The following is an 18478-nucleotide window of genomic DNA, read 5'->3' as shown; positions in this document are numbered from 1 at the left end:
AGTAAACTCGTTGCCTAGGTTTGACCCCAGGCAGTCTGACTCCAAAGCCTGGCTCTTAACTGCTGTGTCAGGCTGCCTGGCAGAGAATGTGCTGGGGCATGCCAGCCTATCCTGGGCCAGAGGGAGGTGGGAGGGCTTCTCGCTTCCTGCTGTGGGCCTGGGGCTCCGTGCTTTACCTGTAGGCCTTTCTTAGAAAATGTGTGGGTGTCAGACAGCTGCAAACTTCTGCAAATTGGATCAGCTTTTCGTTTTGTTTTGTTTTTGAGACAGAGTCTTGCTCTGTCACCCAGGCTGGAGTGCAGTGGCATGATCTCAGCTCACTGCAACCTCTGCCTTCTGGGTTCAAGGGATTCCCCTGCCTCAGCCTCCTTGGTAGCTGGATAACAGGTGCCTGCCACCACGCCTGGCTAATTTTTGTAGTTTTAGTAGAAATGGGGTTTCACCATGTTGGCGGGGCTGGTCTTGAACTCCTGACCTCAAGTGATCCACCTGCCTTGGTTTCCCAAAGTACTGGGATTACAGGTGTGAGCCACCGTGCCCAGCCTGGATCAGCTTTCGAATTTACTCAGAGCTGGAAGGGATCCTGTGGTTGTACTTTTGCAAAACTAATGATAGAAATTTTTTGTTATTAGATTGGAAACCTGAGATTGTTTAAGGAAGGACATACCTGCAATTCATATGTCTTTCTTTTTTAAAAAATTAATAAGCTTTATTTTAATTTTATTTTTTTGAGACAGGGTCTTGCTCTCTTGCCCAGGTGGGAGCGCAGTGGTGTGGTCATGGCTCAATGCAGCCTCAAACTCTTGAGCTCAAGCGATCCTCCTGCCTTAGCCTCCTGAGTAGCTGGGTCTACAAGCGTGAGCCACCACGCCTGGCAATTTTTTTTTCCCCGTGCAGAGATGTGGTCTTGCTATGTTGCTCAGGCTGGTCTTGAACTCCTGGCCTCAAGCAGTCCTCCCGCCTTGGCCCCACAAAGTACTGGCATTGCGATGCCAGCCACAGGGCTTGGCCAGCTTTATTTTTCGAGCAACTTTAGGTTCACAGCAAAATTGACACAAAAAATATATAGGAAGTTCTCATACACCTGCTGTGCTCACAACCTCCCCAGCTACTGACATCCTGCCCCAGAGTGGTACATTGTTACAATCAGTGAGTTGACATTGATACATCATTATCATCCAAAGTCCAGCTCATGCCTGTAATCCCAGTACTTTGGGAGGCTGAGGCGGGCGGATCACCAGAGGTCAGGAGTTTGAGACCAGCCTGGCTAACACGGTGAAACCCTGTCTCTACTAAAAATACAAAAATTAGCCAGGTGTGGTGACGCACGTCTGTTACCCCAGCTACTCGGGAGGCTGAGGCAGGAGAATCACTTGAACCCGGGAGGCAGAGGTTATGGTGAGCCGAGATCATGTCACTTTACTCCAGTCAGGGCGACAGAGTGACTCCGTCTCAAAAAAAAAAAAAGAAACCAAAATACAAAAAACAAAGTCCACTGGGGTCACTCTTGGGGTTATAGATTCCATGGGTTTTGACAAATGTATGACCTGTGTTTATCATTATAGTATCACACAGAGGAATTTTATTGCCTAAAAATCCTCCATGCTCCACCTATTAATCCGTCCCTCTCTCCAGCTCCTGGCAACACTGACCTTTTTTTTTTTTTTTCCTGAGATGGAGTTTTGCTCTGTCGCCCAGGCTGAAGTGCAGTGGTGCAATCACGGCTCATGGCAGCCTCGACCTCCTGGGCTCAAAGATCCCCCCACCTCAGCCTCCTGAGTAGCTGCGACTATAGGTGAGAGCCACCACGCCTGGCTCATTTTTGTATTTTTTGTAGAGATGGGGTTTCGTCATGTTGCCCAGGCCAGGTCTTGAGCTCCTGGCCTCAAGAAGTCCACCTGCCTTGGCCTCGTCAAATACTGGGATTACAGATGTGAGCCACCGTGCCTGGCCAGCCACTGATCTTTTACTGCCTTTTCCAGCATGTCATGTAGTTGGCATCATCAATACAATACATAGCCTTTTCAGATTGATTTATTGTACTTAGTATTATGCATTAGAGTTTCCTCCATGTCTTTTCGTGGCATGAGAGCTCATTTCTTTTATTGGAGGATAACATTCCATTCTCTTGGATGTAGCACTCTTTTTTTTTTTTTTTTTTTGAGACGGAGTCTTGCTCTGTCGCCCAGCCTGGAGTGCAGCGGTGCGATCTCGGCTCACTGCAAGCTCCGCCTCCCAGGTTCACGCCATTCTCCTGCCTCAGCCTCCCGAGTAGCTGGGACTACAGGTGCCCACCACCACGCCCAGCAAATTTTTTTGTATTTTTTGTAGAGATGGGGTTTCGTCATGTTGCCCAGGCCAGGTCTTGAACTGCTGGCCTCAAGCAATCCACCTGCCTTGGCCTCCCAAAGTGCTGGGATTACAGGTGTGAGCCACCACGCCTGGCCGGATGTACCACTCTTTATCCATTCACCTACTGAAGGACATTTTGGTTGCTTCCAAGTTTTGGCAATTATAAGTAAAGTTGCTATAAATATCTATGGGCAATTTTTGTGTGGGCATAAGTTTTCAGCTTCTTGGAAGAAACACCAAAGAGTGTGATTGCTGGATTGAATGGTGAGAGTATGTTTAGTTTTGTAAGAAACCACTCAAGTGTCTTTCAAAGTGGCTGCACCGTTTTACATTCCCACCAGTGATGGCCGAGAGTTCCTGTTGCTCCATGTCCTCACCAGCATTTGGTGCTGTCAACATTTTGGATTTGGGCCATTCTAAAGAGTATGAAGTGGTCATTTTATCTTTTATCTTTTTTTCTGTTTCTCTGTGTGTGTGTGTGTGTTTAATTTAAACTTAACAGCATTGACCAATGTGTTGTATGCATTTGCACTATAGCATGTTATATTTTTGTTCTGATCATATTCCTTTTCACTTTTCCATTCTTTTTCTTTTTTCTTTTTTTTTTGGAAACGGAGTCTCGCTCTGTTGCCCAGGCTGTACAGTGGTGCAGTCTCGGCTCACTGCAACCTCTGCCTCCTAGGTTCAAGCAATTCTCCTGCCTCAGCCTCCCGAATAGCTGGGACTACAGTGTGCAGCACCTCACCCGGCTAATTTTGTATTTTTAGTAGAGATGAGGTTTCACCGTGTTGTGGCCTCTTCCCTCCTTCCAAGTCCAGGCAGATGCTCCCTCTTTCCCGAATTCATCCCCTACACCCCATCAGAGGGACTTCCTCCCGCCTTGGGGGTCTCAGCCCATTTTGTCCTGATGACCCACATGGTGGGTCATGGTTCCTGCCTGAGCCTGTGTCCCCTGTGGCCCGCGAGGGTGGACACGGCCTTCTCCAGTTCTGAATCCCTCGTTGTCCACCTGCGCCCTTGCCACGGCCTCTCCCGGGGGCTCTCACCATGCGCTGGGTTAAATGGGGTTGAATATAGACCATCTAAGGGGCTGAAGCTGCTGCTTCTGTGTGTTTGGGGTGGGATTAGGATGGGCTCGGGCTTCCTAAGTAGTGACTGTGACTCCACTGGGTGACCTGGCTCCTGCTGCCTCTCATAGCAGAGCGGGGGTCCCCTTCTTCCTTGCTGGGCACAGGGCACACCTCTGGGTGGGAGACAGGGGCCTTTTTCACCAGCTCCCACCTGCCCTCTGAGAAAAGGTATGAACACGAGCAAAACGGAAGCACTGACATTTGGCAGCAGCCGCCTCCCCAGGCGTCTGAGCCGCCAGAGGCAAACCGGGAGGGCGCGGGGCTGGGTCGGGAGAGGGCGAGTGAGCAAGTGGCCAGAGGCCGTGCTCAACCCCAGATCGGGCTTTACCGGTCGAGTTTCAGGCACAGTCATGAGATCTCAGATTGTGAGTGGGAACTTCAGGACCCCCTGACTTCAACGGCAGAAGCGGTCTCCTGCTTCACCCACACCCGCAAGTCTGGTCTGCCCCTTACCGGCCATAGGTCCTGCTCTCCCGTGGCCTAGAAGCCTCACCTGCCTCCTGCCTCCTCCCCAGGCCAGGCAGGTTGTGATGATGAGGGATTGAGAGGCTCACAGCTGGGGATTTCCCTGCGCATCAGGCGCCAGCTCCGGCCGCGTCAGCAGAGACTTCCTGCTCTGTCCCAGCTGTGTCTTGTCCGAATCTCGCCCCGGGGAGCAGGTGTGCAGTTCCTGAGTGACGCGAGACACACACGGCCATCCTGACTCACTCCACCCACTTCACAGCTGCAGCCTGGGCCAGGAGAGAGGGCACCGATTGCTTCTATGATGCCCTGGCCTTGGAGAAGGGCAACCTGGGCAGTTGCTGGGAGAATACATTGAGATGACAAAAGCAATCATAGCTAAGAGCTGACATTGTTTATTGAGTTCTTGCCGTGCCCTGGGCCTTGTTCTGGCCCTTTCTTCTTGTACTTGTTGAAGCCCCACGATAACCTTGCAAAGTGGGTTTATGAAGCACGTTTCACAGATGAGGAGACTGAGGCTCGGAGAAATGACCTGCTAAGGTCATTCAGCCAGGAAGGGGTGAGGCTGACACTAAGGACCATGATGCGTGACTGCTGGTGGACAGCATTAAATGGGGACTTCCGTCCCCGAGAGACCTGATCCCAGGAACCGACTTTTGAGAACAAGTGCCGAGTCTTGGGGCTGGCCGCCCTGAGGTCAACCAGGCTAGGCCTGGGCTGCGGTGTTCCCTCCCAGGGGACAGAGCAGAGCGCTTGACTCTTCACTAGGCCCTCCCACCTCTGTGATCTCTTTGGCTCTTCACGGCTCCCTTGGAAAGTAGGTGTTATCATTCCCATTTCCTAGTTGGGAAAACAGGCCTGAGATGGGCAGTCCCTGCCCAGCATGGAATGCCAGAGAGGGAGGAGTTGGACCCAGAACTTCGACCTTGGCACCTGCGGCCTCCCCTGCCTTTTCTCCGGTGGGGGTGAGGCTGCTGTGTGGGTGTGGGGGTGACTCACACGGGCCACGTGGGTGGGCGGGTGCTGCAGCTGTGGCTGGTGGGCGTGGCCTGCCTGGCGCCGAGGGCAGGTGGCTCAGCCAGTTCTGCCTCTGATGCCTCATTCCAGCCATCCCTCTGCCTGCAATGAGAGCTTCCCGCCGCCTCAGCCACAGTCCCACCCGGGGGCCTTGGGCCCCAGACATGCAGTGATCTCAGGGCAAGGGTTGCCACGACCACCCAGAACCTCACCAGGTGAGTCTTCTGTGCACAAGGCAGCTGGTGATCTCCAAGGCCCCTGGGGAGCCCAGAGCATGGCCCTCAGAGGTCCTCTGGGCCATGTCTGCCCTTGGCCAATAGGCCTTGGGAGGAGGGTTGGAAGGAGCTTGGGCCCCAGCCAGGGGCCCACTCTTGGCTGTAGGGAGGCACTCTTGGCTGCACTCTTGGCTGCACTCTTGGCTGCACTCTTGGCTGTAGGGATGTGTGAGAATATAGGTCCTTACAGACTCAGGAACATTCCCCTGAGGTTTGGGAATCCTGGGGAGGGACATCCAATCTCACCACTGCTGGGGGCAGAGGAGAGGCTCCTGCCTCCCCAGGCTGACCCAGGGAGGTGGCTTTCTGGGGCAGGACTGTGATGGGAGTTCAGGATGGGAGGAGGTGGCCCCACCGTGGGAGACAGACGGGGCCCAGGCATCTCACAGGTGCTGAGTCAGCAGCTGTGGCTCCGCGGCCTGGTCTGTCGCCCGGGAAAGGCCATTTCAATCAGTGTCAGGGATTGGGAGAGAGAGGGAGGGCCAGGGCAACAAGAGAGTCCAGCAGGTGAGAACGTGGGGTTTACGGGGTGACTCAGGGAGCTAATGATAGCTGCTGCGGCCCTAGTCCAGAGTTCCCTGAGCCTCTCCTGCCCCAGAGGCCCAGGGCAGGCCACATTCTCGGGCCCAGAGAAGGGAGAGAGCAACCAGCTCTCAGGGCCACAGAGTCCTTGGGGACCATTCAGCCCACTTCTCAGAAAGGAAACCAGAGGCCCTGGGAGGGGCAAGAGACGCGCCCTTCATCTGTCTCCTTCACGCTCGGTGCATCCCAGCCTTTTAGTCTACCAAAGGCCACGTGGGGATGGGGAAAACCATAGAGGCTGCCCATCCTCCTCAGGCTGTGACTGGACACGGGAGGGCCGGGTGCCCAGGAGTCCCTCTCTGTGGGCTGCTCCACCTGCCTGGCCTCAAGATTGCCTACGCTCCAGGGCCAAAGCTCTCCCTCGCCGATGCCTCCTCCATCCTGAGCCTGCTCCCTTTGAGTTGGAGGGCGGGGGACTCTCTCCAGCCTGATGACACCTGGCTCCGGAAACTTCCTCCAGGAAGCTTTCCTGTTGGGGTAGGATCACCAGTGGCCCCAGCTCCACCCCACCCAGCTGGGTTCTTCTTACAGAAATCCATCTTCCTGCCCCCACCTATGTGTCGCCAGGTGAGTCCCCTGAGGATGATTCAAGCTGAGAGTGGCACCCCCTGACCACACAGTCACCACCTGTCCACACAGCCCTTTCCCTGCCCATGTCATCCCTCTGTGGCCGGCTGGCCCCCTTCCCCGTCCCTATGGCCCCTGCAGCAGCCTCCTCCTGGCCCCTGGCTTCTGGTCTCCCCCACCCCCCAACGCAGCCCGCGCTCTCCTATGTAACCCAGAGCCTCTGCACCCAACTCCCAGCTGCCCCCAGGGGTCAGCCATAGCTCCTTTTTTATGTTTAATAAAAACTTTATTTTATTTTTTTTTCATTTTTTTTGAGACAGAGTCTCGCTCTGTCGCCCAGGCTGGAGTGCAGTGGCACAATCTCGGCTCAATCCAACCTCTGCCTCCTGGGTTCAAGCGATTCTCTTGCCTCAGCCTCCCGACTAGCTGGGACTACAGGCATGTACCACCATGCCCGGCTAATTTTTTGTATTTTAGTAGAGACGGGGTTTCACCATGTTGCCCAGGCTGGTCTTGAACTCCTGAGCTCAGGCAATCTGCCCACCTTGGACCCCCAAAGTGCTGGGATTACAGGTGTGAGCCACTGTGCCTGCCTGAAGCCACAGCTCTTATGCAGTGTTCGAGGACTATACAGGGCCCAGCTTGCCCGCACGGCTTTCGCTGGCAGGGTCCCCATGAGCTCCCCAGGTTCTCTGGCCACAGCAGCTCGCCCCACTCCTGCCACTCCTGACCCTCCCAGCCTCTGCCCTCTGCCCGGCTTGTCCTTCCTCCACACAGCAGCCTGTACGGTCTATCCTGGTCTTGTTGGAAAATGTATCAGTCCCCCTTCCCCAATCCCCACACCCCTCGGAGCTCAGCACGGTGCCCAGCCCACATTGAGCATCAGTAAAGCAGGTCTGGACTGGGGGGTCGGCCTCCTCTGCCTGGGGCAAGGGGACTCAGCTGCTCCCTGCAGGTGAGAGGGGAATCTAATGGACAGGCAGCCATAAGCTGGTTACACGCAGCTTTGGGTGGGCGGGGGAGATGATCGGTGTGTTGGCTGCAGAGACCACCTGGACACTGAGGAATCCAAAACACCTGAGGAGCTTGAGGCTGTGTTACTAGGAGCATAACATCTAGAGCAAAGGAGGTGATAATCTTGCTCTGTGGAGGTCAAAACTCTTGGAGAGCTGCTCATCACAAACTCGGAGAGGGACCTCAGGAAAGCAGAGCTAGTGCTTAGGAGTCTGCCTGGGACTGGTCAGCTGGGGAGGGTGTCATGAGAGAGGACAGGGGCATGGTGGTCTCTACCGGGACACCCTGCTGGACTCTCCACTAGTTCAGGGGTCCACCTGGGGACTGGTCAGCTGGAGAGGGTGTCATGAGAGAGGACAGGGGCATGGTGGTCTCTACCGGGACACCCTGCTGGACTCTCCACTAGTTCAGGGGTCCACCTGGGGACTGGTCGGCTGGGGAGGGTGTCATGAGAGAGGACAGGGGCATGGTGGTCTCTACCGGGACACCCTGCTGGACTCTCCACTAGTTCAGGGGTCCACCTGGGGACTGGTCGGCTGGGGAGGGTGTCATGAGAGAGGACAGGGGCATGGTGGTCTCTACCGGGACACCCTGCTGGACTCTCCACTAGTTCAGGGGTCCACCTGGGGACTGGTCGGCTGGGGAGGGTGTCATGAGAGAGGACAGGGGCATGGTGGTCTCTACCGGGACACCCTGCTGGACTCTCCACTAGTTCAGGGGTCCACCTGGGGACTGGTCGGCTGGGGAGGGTGTCATGAGAGAGGACAGGGGCATGGTGGTCTCTACTGGGACACCCTGCTGGGCTCTCCTAGGACCATAGCATTTGGGGGTGCTAGAGCAGGGAGCTGGGGAAGCTTTGGGGACAGCTTCTCTGTCCTTGAAGAAGGATTGGTGAACTGGGAAGGGAGGAGTGAGCTTCCAGTTCCAGGTAGTGTGAACGGGAGCTGGATGCAGCCACATGGGGGCCCTAAACTCCCTGAAGCTCCCCCCGTCCCCCCGGCCTGAGCATCTGCCCTGTGGTTGTATTCCAGCCATGAAAGCCCACCCCAAGGAGATGGTGCCTCTCATGGGCAAGAGAGTTGCTGCCCCCAGTGGGAACCCTGCCGTCCTGCCAGAGAAGAGGCCGGCGGAGATCACCCCCACAAAGAAGAGGTGGGTTTGGAGAGCTCGGGACACGGACTGCGGCACCGTGAGGGGCACGAGCGGGGGCCTGGCACCCCCCCCCCAGGGAGCCCTTTTCTTGGGGAGACCTGAGACTCTCAGTCTTGCCCGGGGTGGCCCGGTGCCCAGCGAGGTATGACTGGGGGATGGTGCGGTGGGGAGCACGGCACACTCAGGGGGCTGAGCTGGGGTGGTCAGTGTGACTGGCACAATTAGGGAAGCCTCCTTGGAGGGATCAGGGGGTGCTGAGGCAGGAGCAGTCAGGAGGGCTCCTGAGGGAGGTGAGGGATGGCTGGAGCCACCCTTCAGACGAAGAGCAAAATGCTGGCTGGAAGTTCCAGGTGACCCGGAGCCTCTGTTGGGCACGTTTTCCACACACACACCCATGGCTTTCCATCCACTCTGCACCCAGCCGGGTTATTCAAGCTCTTGAACTCCACCTTTGGAATGGGGACACCGGCAATGGCACCAACTATAGGATGACGGTTAATTGGGATCAAGTCAACAAAGTGCTCAGTGCAGCGCCTGGCACGCGGTCAGCGCTCAGCCCGTGTTGGCATTGAGAGTGTTTCTGTGACCTTCACCATCATCATTGTCCTCATCACTCCACGGAGCCCCTGGGAACTGGGCAGGGCTGGGATGATCAGCTTTACTTCTTCGCTGGGGACGTGGAGGAGACCTGGAGCAGAGAAAGGACCTCTCTAGGGTCACCCATCCCGCCCCTCCGCTGCCTCCATTATAGATTCTGCACCCCCAGCTCATTGGGTGCCTCTCAAGCTGTCCCCCAGCCCACTTCACCTGTGCGTCCCTTGAATCCGGGGTGGCCCTGCCTCCTCTGCCTGTATCCCAGGCCCCCTTTGGGCCAGGGCTGAGCTTGGTGCTTCCCCTCTGTTAATTGGAGCTATAATCATTGAGGTGTCCTGTGTACCAGCCCCAGGGTTGGGCTCAGGACAAGGAGTTTGGGACATGGAGAGAAAAATGCCCACGTCTGCTCACAGTCTGGTGAAAGGGGAGTCGAGGAGAGAGTGGGAAGTGACCACAGAGAGGTGAACTAGCCCCGTGGGGCCTGAAGAGTGGCAGGTTATTCTGATCCTGTAGGCAGTCTCAGGGGACTTCCTGGAGGAGGTGGTGCTAGAGAGGATGTGGAGAGGAAGGAAAAAGTGCATCTGGGCAGAGGGACATGAGAGCCATGGCTCAGAGTGGGGCCACTGAGGTGAGGAGTCTGGTGTAGCTGAAATACCGGCCAGTAGAGGAGTCTTTGGGGAGGCGAGTCCCATTGGAGCTGGGTCCTGGGGGTCAGTCAAGGAACTTGGATAATCCTCAGGGCAGTGGGGAGCCATGGAGGGATTTTTTGTGGGAGGGAGGGCATGGTGAGATGTGCCTTCTGGAGAGGTGACTCTGGGGGATCTGCGTGGATGATGGATTAGAGGAGAGGCTGACAGCAGGGAGGCCATGAGGAGGCCTTTGGGAAGCCCAGGTGATAGGTGGTGATGTCTGAGCCTGGGTGGTGAGGGATAAAGAGGAGGGGACAGCACAGACAGGTGTCAGTATCATGGGGTCTGCAGGACCAGCCATGGGAGGTAAAGGAGAAGGAGGAATCCCGGTGGGAGGGCCTGGAGGGATGGCGGGGCCGTCTGACATGGCGCATCAGAGGAGAAGATCCAGGTCAGGAGGAATGAGCCAAATTCAGTTGTGAAATGTTGGGTGAGAGGTGCCTGAGGGACACCCAGGTGGAGGCTCCATCTTGGAAGGCAAGAGGGAAAACTGGTGGAGAAGGAGCCAGACAGGTGTCGTGTGGGGTCATGGGGGCAGCCTGGGTCTGGGTGGGCTTGTCCAGGAAAGGGCAGAGACATCCCTGAGCTAAGCTGGCAAGGACCGCGTCCCTGGCTCTCCTGCCCCTTCCCACCCGCTCTCACTTGTCCAGGGGAGGTTTGGACCTCGGGAGAAAAATGAGGACAGAGTTTTGGGAAAATCCCACGTCCTTTCCTCAGCAGGAACCGTCAGGCTGCCTTCTCTGAGCCCATCCCCCCAATTCACAGATTTAGCTCCAGGCTCAGCTCTGCAAAGCCTCCTCCGCCCAGCCAAGGGCTGAGCTTGGCATGTCTCCTAAATTGCTGTCCACTTCTCTGCCCCAAAGGCCCTCTGAGGACCCTCATGTGAAGGTTTGGGCACCCCCTTCAGAGCTGAGTAGGGGACTTGGGCCCAGAGAGAAACAGAAAAGATAAGAAAAAATTAAAAGGCCGGGCGCGGTGGCTCACGCCTGTAATCCCAGCACTTTGGGAGGCCGAGGCGGGTGGATCATTTGAGGTCAGGAGTTTGAGACCAGCCTGGCCAACATGGTGAAACCCTGTCTCTACTAAAAATACAAAAATTAGCCGGGTGTGGTGGCATGCGCCTGTAGTCCTAGTTACTTGAGAGGCTGAGGCAGGAGAATTGCTTGAACCCAGGAGGTGGAGGTTGCAGTGAGCCAAGATTGTGCCACTGCACTCCAGCCTGGGCGACAGAGCAAAACTCTTGTCTCAAAAAGAAAAGAAAAGAAAAGGCCAGGCGTGGTGGCTCACACCTGTAATCCCAGCACTTTGGGAGGCTGAGGCGGGTGGATCACAAGGTCAGGAGTTTGAGAGTAGCCTGGCCAACATGGTGAAACCCCATTTCTACTAAAAAAAAAATACAAAAATTAGCTGGATGCTGTGGTTAGCTACTTGGGAGGCTAAGGCAGGAGAATTGCTTGAATTTGGGAGGCGGAGGTTGCAGTGAGCCGAGATTGTGCCACTGCACTCTAGCCTGGGTGACATAGCAAGATTCCGTCTCAAAAAAAAAAAAAAAAAAAAAAAAAGAATAAATTACAGGTGAAGAAAGAGGGCAATGCTGACCCCTAAGGAAACAGGCCTAATGGTGGAATCAAAGGCACCAGGGAGTCTGGAGATAGGAGAGACTTTTGGACCTGGGAGTGCTCCTGAACCATCGTGCCATTCCCTGAGAGCAGCTGTCATCTTGGCTTCCTTCGTGGACCCTGGAAAAGGTGTTGCCCAGAGACAGAGATACAGACTGATGGAGGCTGTGGAGGCACTGGCCTTGCAGAGCCCAGAACACTTGGGCATTTCTTGGCACAAAGCAAATGGATGGACAGTCTCCTTCCCAGCCCTGCGCTGTTCAGGGATAGTTCTTTGATTTTAAGGAACAGAAATGCAGTAGAAATGGTATAGAGCTATCTGCTCACCTGGGTCAACCACACCCAGCTGGTGCCCTTTGGTCTGGACAGAAGGAAGGAAGAAACAAACAGCACCTACAGCAGGTCTGGAGCCAGGGTGTCACTGGGCCAAGGCCTTGCCGTGTGCTTATGATGCTGGGTGGGATGTGGTGTGTGCAGTGACCAGTAGGGCGGGCGCAGGACAGACCCTCACGGTCTAGCAGCTGCTCTGCCCCAGGAGTTAGGTCTTTGCCCAACAGTTGGGGTCCTCCCCAGCCCTGCGCTTATCACTGTCTTCTCACATCTGGTGCTCCAGCTGCCAAGAGCTTCCTTCTCCAGACATAGACCTCCCCTTCTCCTGAGGCTTTCTCATGCTGTTCTGCCTTCGGGGCTTTTCCCAAACCAGAGACTGGTGTCAAGATCCAGACCAAATCCCACCCCAACGGAGCACAGAGCCCTCCCTGATCCCTGTCTTCAACTGGAAGGATCTTCTCTTCCTCTGAGCTCCCGTAGCGCAGCCCCTCTCTGAAGAGGTTGACATGGTCATTGGGATGATGTCTTAGCTCTGGTCGAGACCACTGAGCATGGAGTCCCTGGAAGGTTCATCTCTTTCCTTCGGTCTCCCTGAGTTTCTTACACAGAGGATATTAGTAATTTTTGAGTAAGTAGATGAGTCAATAAAAGAGCAGGCAGGAGGCCGGGCGCGGTGGCTCACGCCTGTAATCCCAGCACTTTGGGAGGCCGAGGAGGGTGGATCATGAGGTCAGGAGATCAAGACCATCCTGGCTAACACGGTGAAACCCTGTCTCTACTAAAAATACAAAAAATTAGCCGGGCGTGGTGGCGGGCGCCTGTAGTCCCAGCTACTGGGGAGGCTGAGGCAGGAGAATGGCATGAACCCAGGAGGCAGAGCTTGCAGTGAGCTGAGATCACGCCACTGCACTCCAGCCTGGGCGACAGAGCGAGACTCCATCTCAAAAAAAAAAAAAAAAAAAAAAAAAAGAGCAGGCAGGAAAATGAGAGAAGGAGTGGGTGAGCTGGTGAGCAAGCAGCCGGGTAGCCCAGCACAGCCCTTGGCAGCACGAGGACACTATGGAGCGATGAGGAAATGCTTCTTCCTTTCCCTCGGGCTCTCAGCCTCAGGTCTGAAGTGGATACATACTCTTGTGATATGGCTTTCTGGACCATCTTTGGGCCCCTGTGGACTCTGGGAGAAGGCCTTGAGTAGGTAGGGAGCTAGGGCAGAGACAAAGGGCTGCTCCTTATCTTCTTATGAGAGATTGGGAAGGGGATGAGGCTTAGGAGAGGTAAAGGCTTTAAGCACCTGAGAGCACAGTGGAAGTCACCTGAAGGATGCAACCTCCCAACATTTTGGTTTAAGGTTATGTTGGTTTATCTGCTTATTGGTCCTGTCCACCTATCCTACCCTCCCAATTATTATCCACCCATCCATCCATCCATCATTTATTCACCCATCCGTCATCTATTCATCCATCCATCCATCATTTATTCATCCATCCATCCATCCATCATCTATCCACTCATCTACCTATCATCCATCCATCCATACATCATCTGTCCATCCATCCATCAACTATCCACTCATCTACCCATCCCATCCTCCATCCATCCATCCATCCATCCATACATCTGTCATTTATTCACCCATCAATCATCTATTCATCCATCCATCAATCATTTATTCATCAATCCATCCATCATCCATTCACTCATCTACCCATCATCTATCCATCCATCCATCCACCTATCCATCCATCCATCCACCTATCCATCCATCCATCCTCCATTCATCCATCCTCCATCCATCCATCATCTATCCACTCATCTACCCATTCCACCATCTGTCCATCCATCTATCCATCATCCATCCATCATCCACCCATCCCTCATTCTATCATCTCTCCATTATTCATTCATCCATTTTTTTTTTTTTTTTTTTTTTTTTTTTTGAGACGGAGTCTTGCTCTGTCGCCCAGGCTGGAGTGCAGTGGCGCGGTCTCGGCTCACTGCAAGCTCTGCCTCCCGGGTTCACGCCATTCTCCTGCCTCAGCCTCCCGAGTAGCTGGGACTACAGGCGCCCGCTACCACGCCCGGCTAATTTTTTGTATTTTTAGTAGAGACGGGGTTTCACCGTGTTAGCCAGGATGGTCTCGATCTCCTGACCTCGTGATCTGCCCGCCTCGGCCTCCCAAAGTGCTGGGATTACAGGCGTGAGCCACCGCGCCCGGCCTCATTCATCCATTTATCTGGGCATCTATACAACCAACCATCCTTCCTTCCACTCATTCGTCTTTCACTCATTATCTATCCTCCCACTCATTCACTGATGAAGTCTTCTGAGTGTTAGGACCAGTGTTGGGAATCAAGGATAATTCAACTGTAGTCTCTGCCACTGAGGAATGTACAGCTGTAGGATGGTGTATTGTCCAGAGTGTGGAAAGTCGTGCCCTCATTGTACTATTTCTCGGTCAGTTCTGACCAACTCACTGGAACAGCAGCTCTGGAAGGGATGGAAATTTTGTCCACTTGTTCACTACTGTATCCTCAGCTGCAGAAACAGTGCCTGGCACATTGTAGATGCTCAATAAATATTTGTTGAGTAAATGCAACACTGAGGAATGCAGACAGGTAGGGCGGGATGGGGAGCAGGGGACGGACTGGACCGACATTCTTGGGGAAAAAGCTGTGGGTATAGGGCTTGGAGCTCTGTCTGGAGATAATTTGGCAAATCTCAACCAGGATGTTTTGGGGCTGAACCACTAGCAAATGTGTTTGGAGCTTCTGGGTCAGGCTGTTGTTGCGGAGCGACTACTTTAGGGCGAAAGTTCTGGGGCACTGCAGGGCCGCAGGGAAGTGGCAATCAGACTGGTTGACCTCCGATGCCCACTTCAGCTGGAATTCCGTAAGAGGACGATCCCAGAGCTACCCTGGCTCCAGGGTCCAGGCCTTAGGGATCATCTGGCCCAACCGTCATCCATTCAGGTGAAGATGACTGGCCCAGAGATGGCAAGTGATCATCTGGGGTCATACAGGAGGCAGAGACAGAGCTGGACTAGAACCCAGGCTTTAGGTTCCCAGGCAAGGGTTTAAATCCTCCCTTCGTCTTCCCTTTTGGAAGAAGGGTTTGATTGGGAGCTCAGATCAGAAGGTTCCTTTTGGTGGGCAGGAGACTGGCAGGTGAGGCAGGTGAGACTGGCAGCCAGTACTGCCCTCCACCCCATGTATCCCCATTTCTGGATTAGCGCTGAGCCTTCTACGTTTGTCTGTGCTGGAGGAAAGGGCAGAGATTCCTTGGGAAAGCTCGGGGTCTCTCTCTCCTGCTTGCCCCACCCTAGGAAGTGGCCATGCCAAGCAACCTCCCTTTGTGGCCAACCCCTGGAGCTAGTTTAGCTGGAAGAAGGCTCAGATTGCTAAGGCGAGAGCAAAGAAGCATGGATTGCAGTGTGGACTATGAGCCTGGATGTCGGGAAGCAGGTTCTTTGACCACCTTGACTTTTACCCTGGGGGGTGACCATGGATGAGCTGCTTCTCCATACTGAGCCTCAGTTCTCTCGTCTGCAGAATCGGGCCACAGTCCCTTCCCTGCTACCCTCCCTCCTGAATGTGACACAGCTGAGACTGCCCTTTGGGAGCTCTTCTGTAGTCTTGTGAGGAAGGAAGGGGCATGTTGGTCCCTTCTGGGCCTTAGAATGAAGGAGGCAGCAAAGGTGCTTTAGGAGCCCCGTGTGCCTGGAGAGGCCCTGCTGGTCAGGAGGCCACAGTCCCTGGCCAGGCCACAGAGGCTGCAGTTGTCCTGTAGCAGCTGCAGGGCAGGAGAGTTGCTGCCACCGAGGTCACCCTCAGCCTGATCCTCACGGTCCGGGTTGTCGTCAGCCAGAAGACTCTCCTCTGTGCGTGTGATCGTGGTTTCCAAGAACATGGGTGCCTGTGTTTGTGGGTGTGTCTGAAGGTGGAGCTGAGGGTGTGTCTGGCTGGGAGTCACATCATGGGTGTATGTCTTGCTTCTTATAGGCCAGCGTCTCTCCTTCGCTGGGGCTCAGCCAGGCCGCAGGGCCGGGGGCTTCTGTCTCTCTTCTCCCAGCCCAAGGAGAAAGCTGCCCTTGCCCTGCCCCTCCCCTCCGCTGCCCCCCTCCACCGCCTGAGATGGCTTCCTTCTCCACAGGGAATTCCCAGCCCTGTCCTCTGACCCCTCAAGTCCTCCCTGCTCTAGATCAGCCATTTTTTTTCTAGAGGAGTCTCCCTCTGTCACCCAGCCTGGAGTGCAATGGTGCGATCTTGGCTCACTGCAACCTCCACCTCCCAGGTCCAAGTGATTCTCCTGCCTCAGCCTCCCACGTAGATGGGATTACAGGTGCGTGCCACCACGCCTGGCTACTTTTTGTATTTTTAGTAGACATGGGGTTTCACCATGTTGGCGAGGCTGGTCTCAAACTCCCGACCTCAAGTGACCCTCCTGCCTCTAGCTCTCAAAGTGCTGGGATTACGGACTTGGGCCACTGCACCCAGCCTAGATCAGCCATTTTCAGCCCATTTTCTGCTGTGACAAACAGCACAAGTGCTGATCAATGGGGGCAAGTATAACTCCAGCCATCTCCCTCTCCCTCAAGAGCCAGGAAGGCCCGCGTGGATCTCAGAGTCTAGGGACGGCCCCTCAGAAGGGGTCTGACTTCAGACCTGAGGCCTGAGGGTGGGTAGGTGGTGACGGGAAAACCTAGCTCCCAGTACCATCTTCCCCATCCTTGAGGTGTCCTTTGTACCTGGAGGTGGCTGCAGACAGGGCAACCTGGCTCAAGTGTTAGGCCACCCGCAGTAGAGACCCGGGTTCAGCCATCCAGTATTTCTAGCAAGGAGAGTCACCCAGACCCAGTTTTTTTTTTTTTTTTTTTTTTTTTTTTTTTTTGAGAAGGAGTCCCGCTCTGTTACTCAGGCTGGAGTGCAGTAGCACGATCTGGACTCACCGCAACCTCTGCCTCCCGGGTTCAAGCAATTCTCCTGCCTCAGCCTCCTGAATAGCTGGGATTACAGGCGCACACCACCACGCCCAGCTAATTTTTGTATGTTTAGTAGACACAGGGTTTCGCCGCATTGGCCAGGCTGGTCTCAAACTCCTGAGCTCAACTGATCTGCCCACTTTGACCTCCCAGAGGGCTGGGATTACAGGCATGAGCCACCACACCTGGCCTAGCCCAGCTTTGAATCTGGACTTTGCTACCTATCTGCTGCGCGGCCTTGGGCAAGTTGCTTTATCTACAGATAGAAGCCACATGTCTCCAAGGGGGGCCTTCCTCACCTTGACATTGTAAATTAGCAGCTAATTGACACTACAGGACAAGAGGAGACTAGAAATTGTCCTCCCTCACCCGCCCCCACTGAGACAAATGCATATCTGACTGCTTCCCCTATGCGTCTATGTTTTTGTTGGTTTGTTTGTTTTTTGAGATAGAGTCTCACTCTGTCGCCCAGGCTGGAGTGCAGTGGCATGATCTCGGCTCACTGCAACCTCCACCTCCCGGGTTCAAGCACTTCTCCTGCCTCAGCCTCCCAAGTAGCTGGGACTACAGGCATGCACCACGATGCCTGTCTAATTTTTGCATTTTTTGTAGAGACGGGGTTTCTCCATATTGGTCAGGCTGGTCTCGAACTCCCGACCTCAGATGATCCGCCCACCTAGGCCTTCCAAAGTGCTGGGATTATAGGTGTGAGCCACCGTGCGTCTATGTTTGTCTTCCGTAAAGTGCAGATTTACTGAGCGCAAGATGAATCCATTATTGACTGTTTCCACTACCCACCCCTTTTCACGTGCAACACGTGCTCAGTAAGCAGAATCGAAGCCTCACAAGAACGTGGCCCTGTGCTCCCTGTTTTCTTTCTTTTTTTTTTTGAGATGGAGTCCTGCTCTGTCATGCAGGCTGGAGTGCAGTGGCGCAATCTCGGCTCACTGCAACCTCCGCCTCCCAGGTTCAAGCAATTCTCCTGTCTCAGCCTCCCGAGTAGCTGGGACTACAGGCATGCACCACGATGCCTGTCTAATTTTTGCATTTTTTGTAGAGACGGGGTTTCTCCATATTGGTCAGGCTGGTCTCGAACTCCCGACCTCAGATGATCCGCCCGCCTAGGCCTTCCAAAGTGCTGGGATTATAGGTGTGAGCCACCGTGCGTCTATGTTTGTCTTCCGTAAAGTGCAGATTTACTGAGCGCAAGATGAATCCATTATTGACTGTTTCCACTACCCACCCCTTTTCACATGCAACACGTGCTCAGTAAGCAGAATCGAAGCCTCACAAGAACGTGGCCCTGTGCTCCCTGTTTTCTTTCTTTTTTTTTTTGAGATGGAGTCCTGCTCTGTCATGCAGGCTGGAGTGCAGTGGCGCAATCTCGGCTCACTGCAACCTCCGCCTCCCAGGTTCAAGCAATTCTCCTGTCTCAGCCTCCCGAGTAGCTGGGGTTACAGGTGCTTGCCATCACGCCCAGCTACTTTTTTTTTTTTTTTTTTTTTTTTTTGCATTTTAAGTAGAAACGGAGTTTCACCATGTTGGCCAGGCTGGTCTGAGACTCCTTACCTCAGGTGATCTGCCCGCCTCAGCCTCCCAGGGTGCTGGGATAATAGCCCCTGCACCCGGCCTGCTCCCTCTTTTTTTTTTCTTTCCTCCTTTCTCTCCTGCCCACTTTTCACCTTTAAATATTGAGGCCCTCAGAATCTTGTTCAG

General features: G+C 54.5%; 1 protein-coding gene across 2 annotated transcripts in view; it reads left to right on the top strand.

The window, feature by feature from the left end:
• Positions 1-16015: 16015 nt before the first annotated feature.
• TRPV3 (transient receptor potential cation channel subfamily V member 3) overlaps positions 16016-18478 on the top strand; it is a 37915-nt gene continuing 35452 nt past the window's right edge. Inside the window, exon 1 of one of the 2 annotated variants that reach the window (XM_034941277.3) lies at positions 16016-17004. In XM_034941277.3, coding sequence (XP_034797168.2) covers positions 16934-17004 — 71 coding nt within the window. In that variant the 5' untranslated portion in view covers positions 16016-16933. The remainder of the gene's footprint in view (positions 17005-18478) is intronic. The other variant, XM_034941278.3, reaches the window with a different exon arrangement.

This window comes from Pan paniscus, chromosome 19 (assembly GCF_029289425.2).
Source record: "Pan paniscus chromosome 19, NHGRI_mPanPan1-v2.0_pri, whole genome shotgun sequence".
NCBI classification, from domain to species: Eukaryota; Metazoa; Chordata; class Mammalia; order Primates; family Hominidae; genus Pan; species Pan paniscus.
Note: the sequence above shows the minus strand (reverse complement) of the source record. Positions and strands in the feature narration are given on the sequence as shown.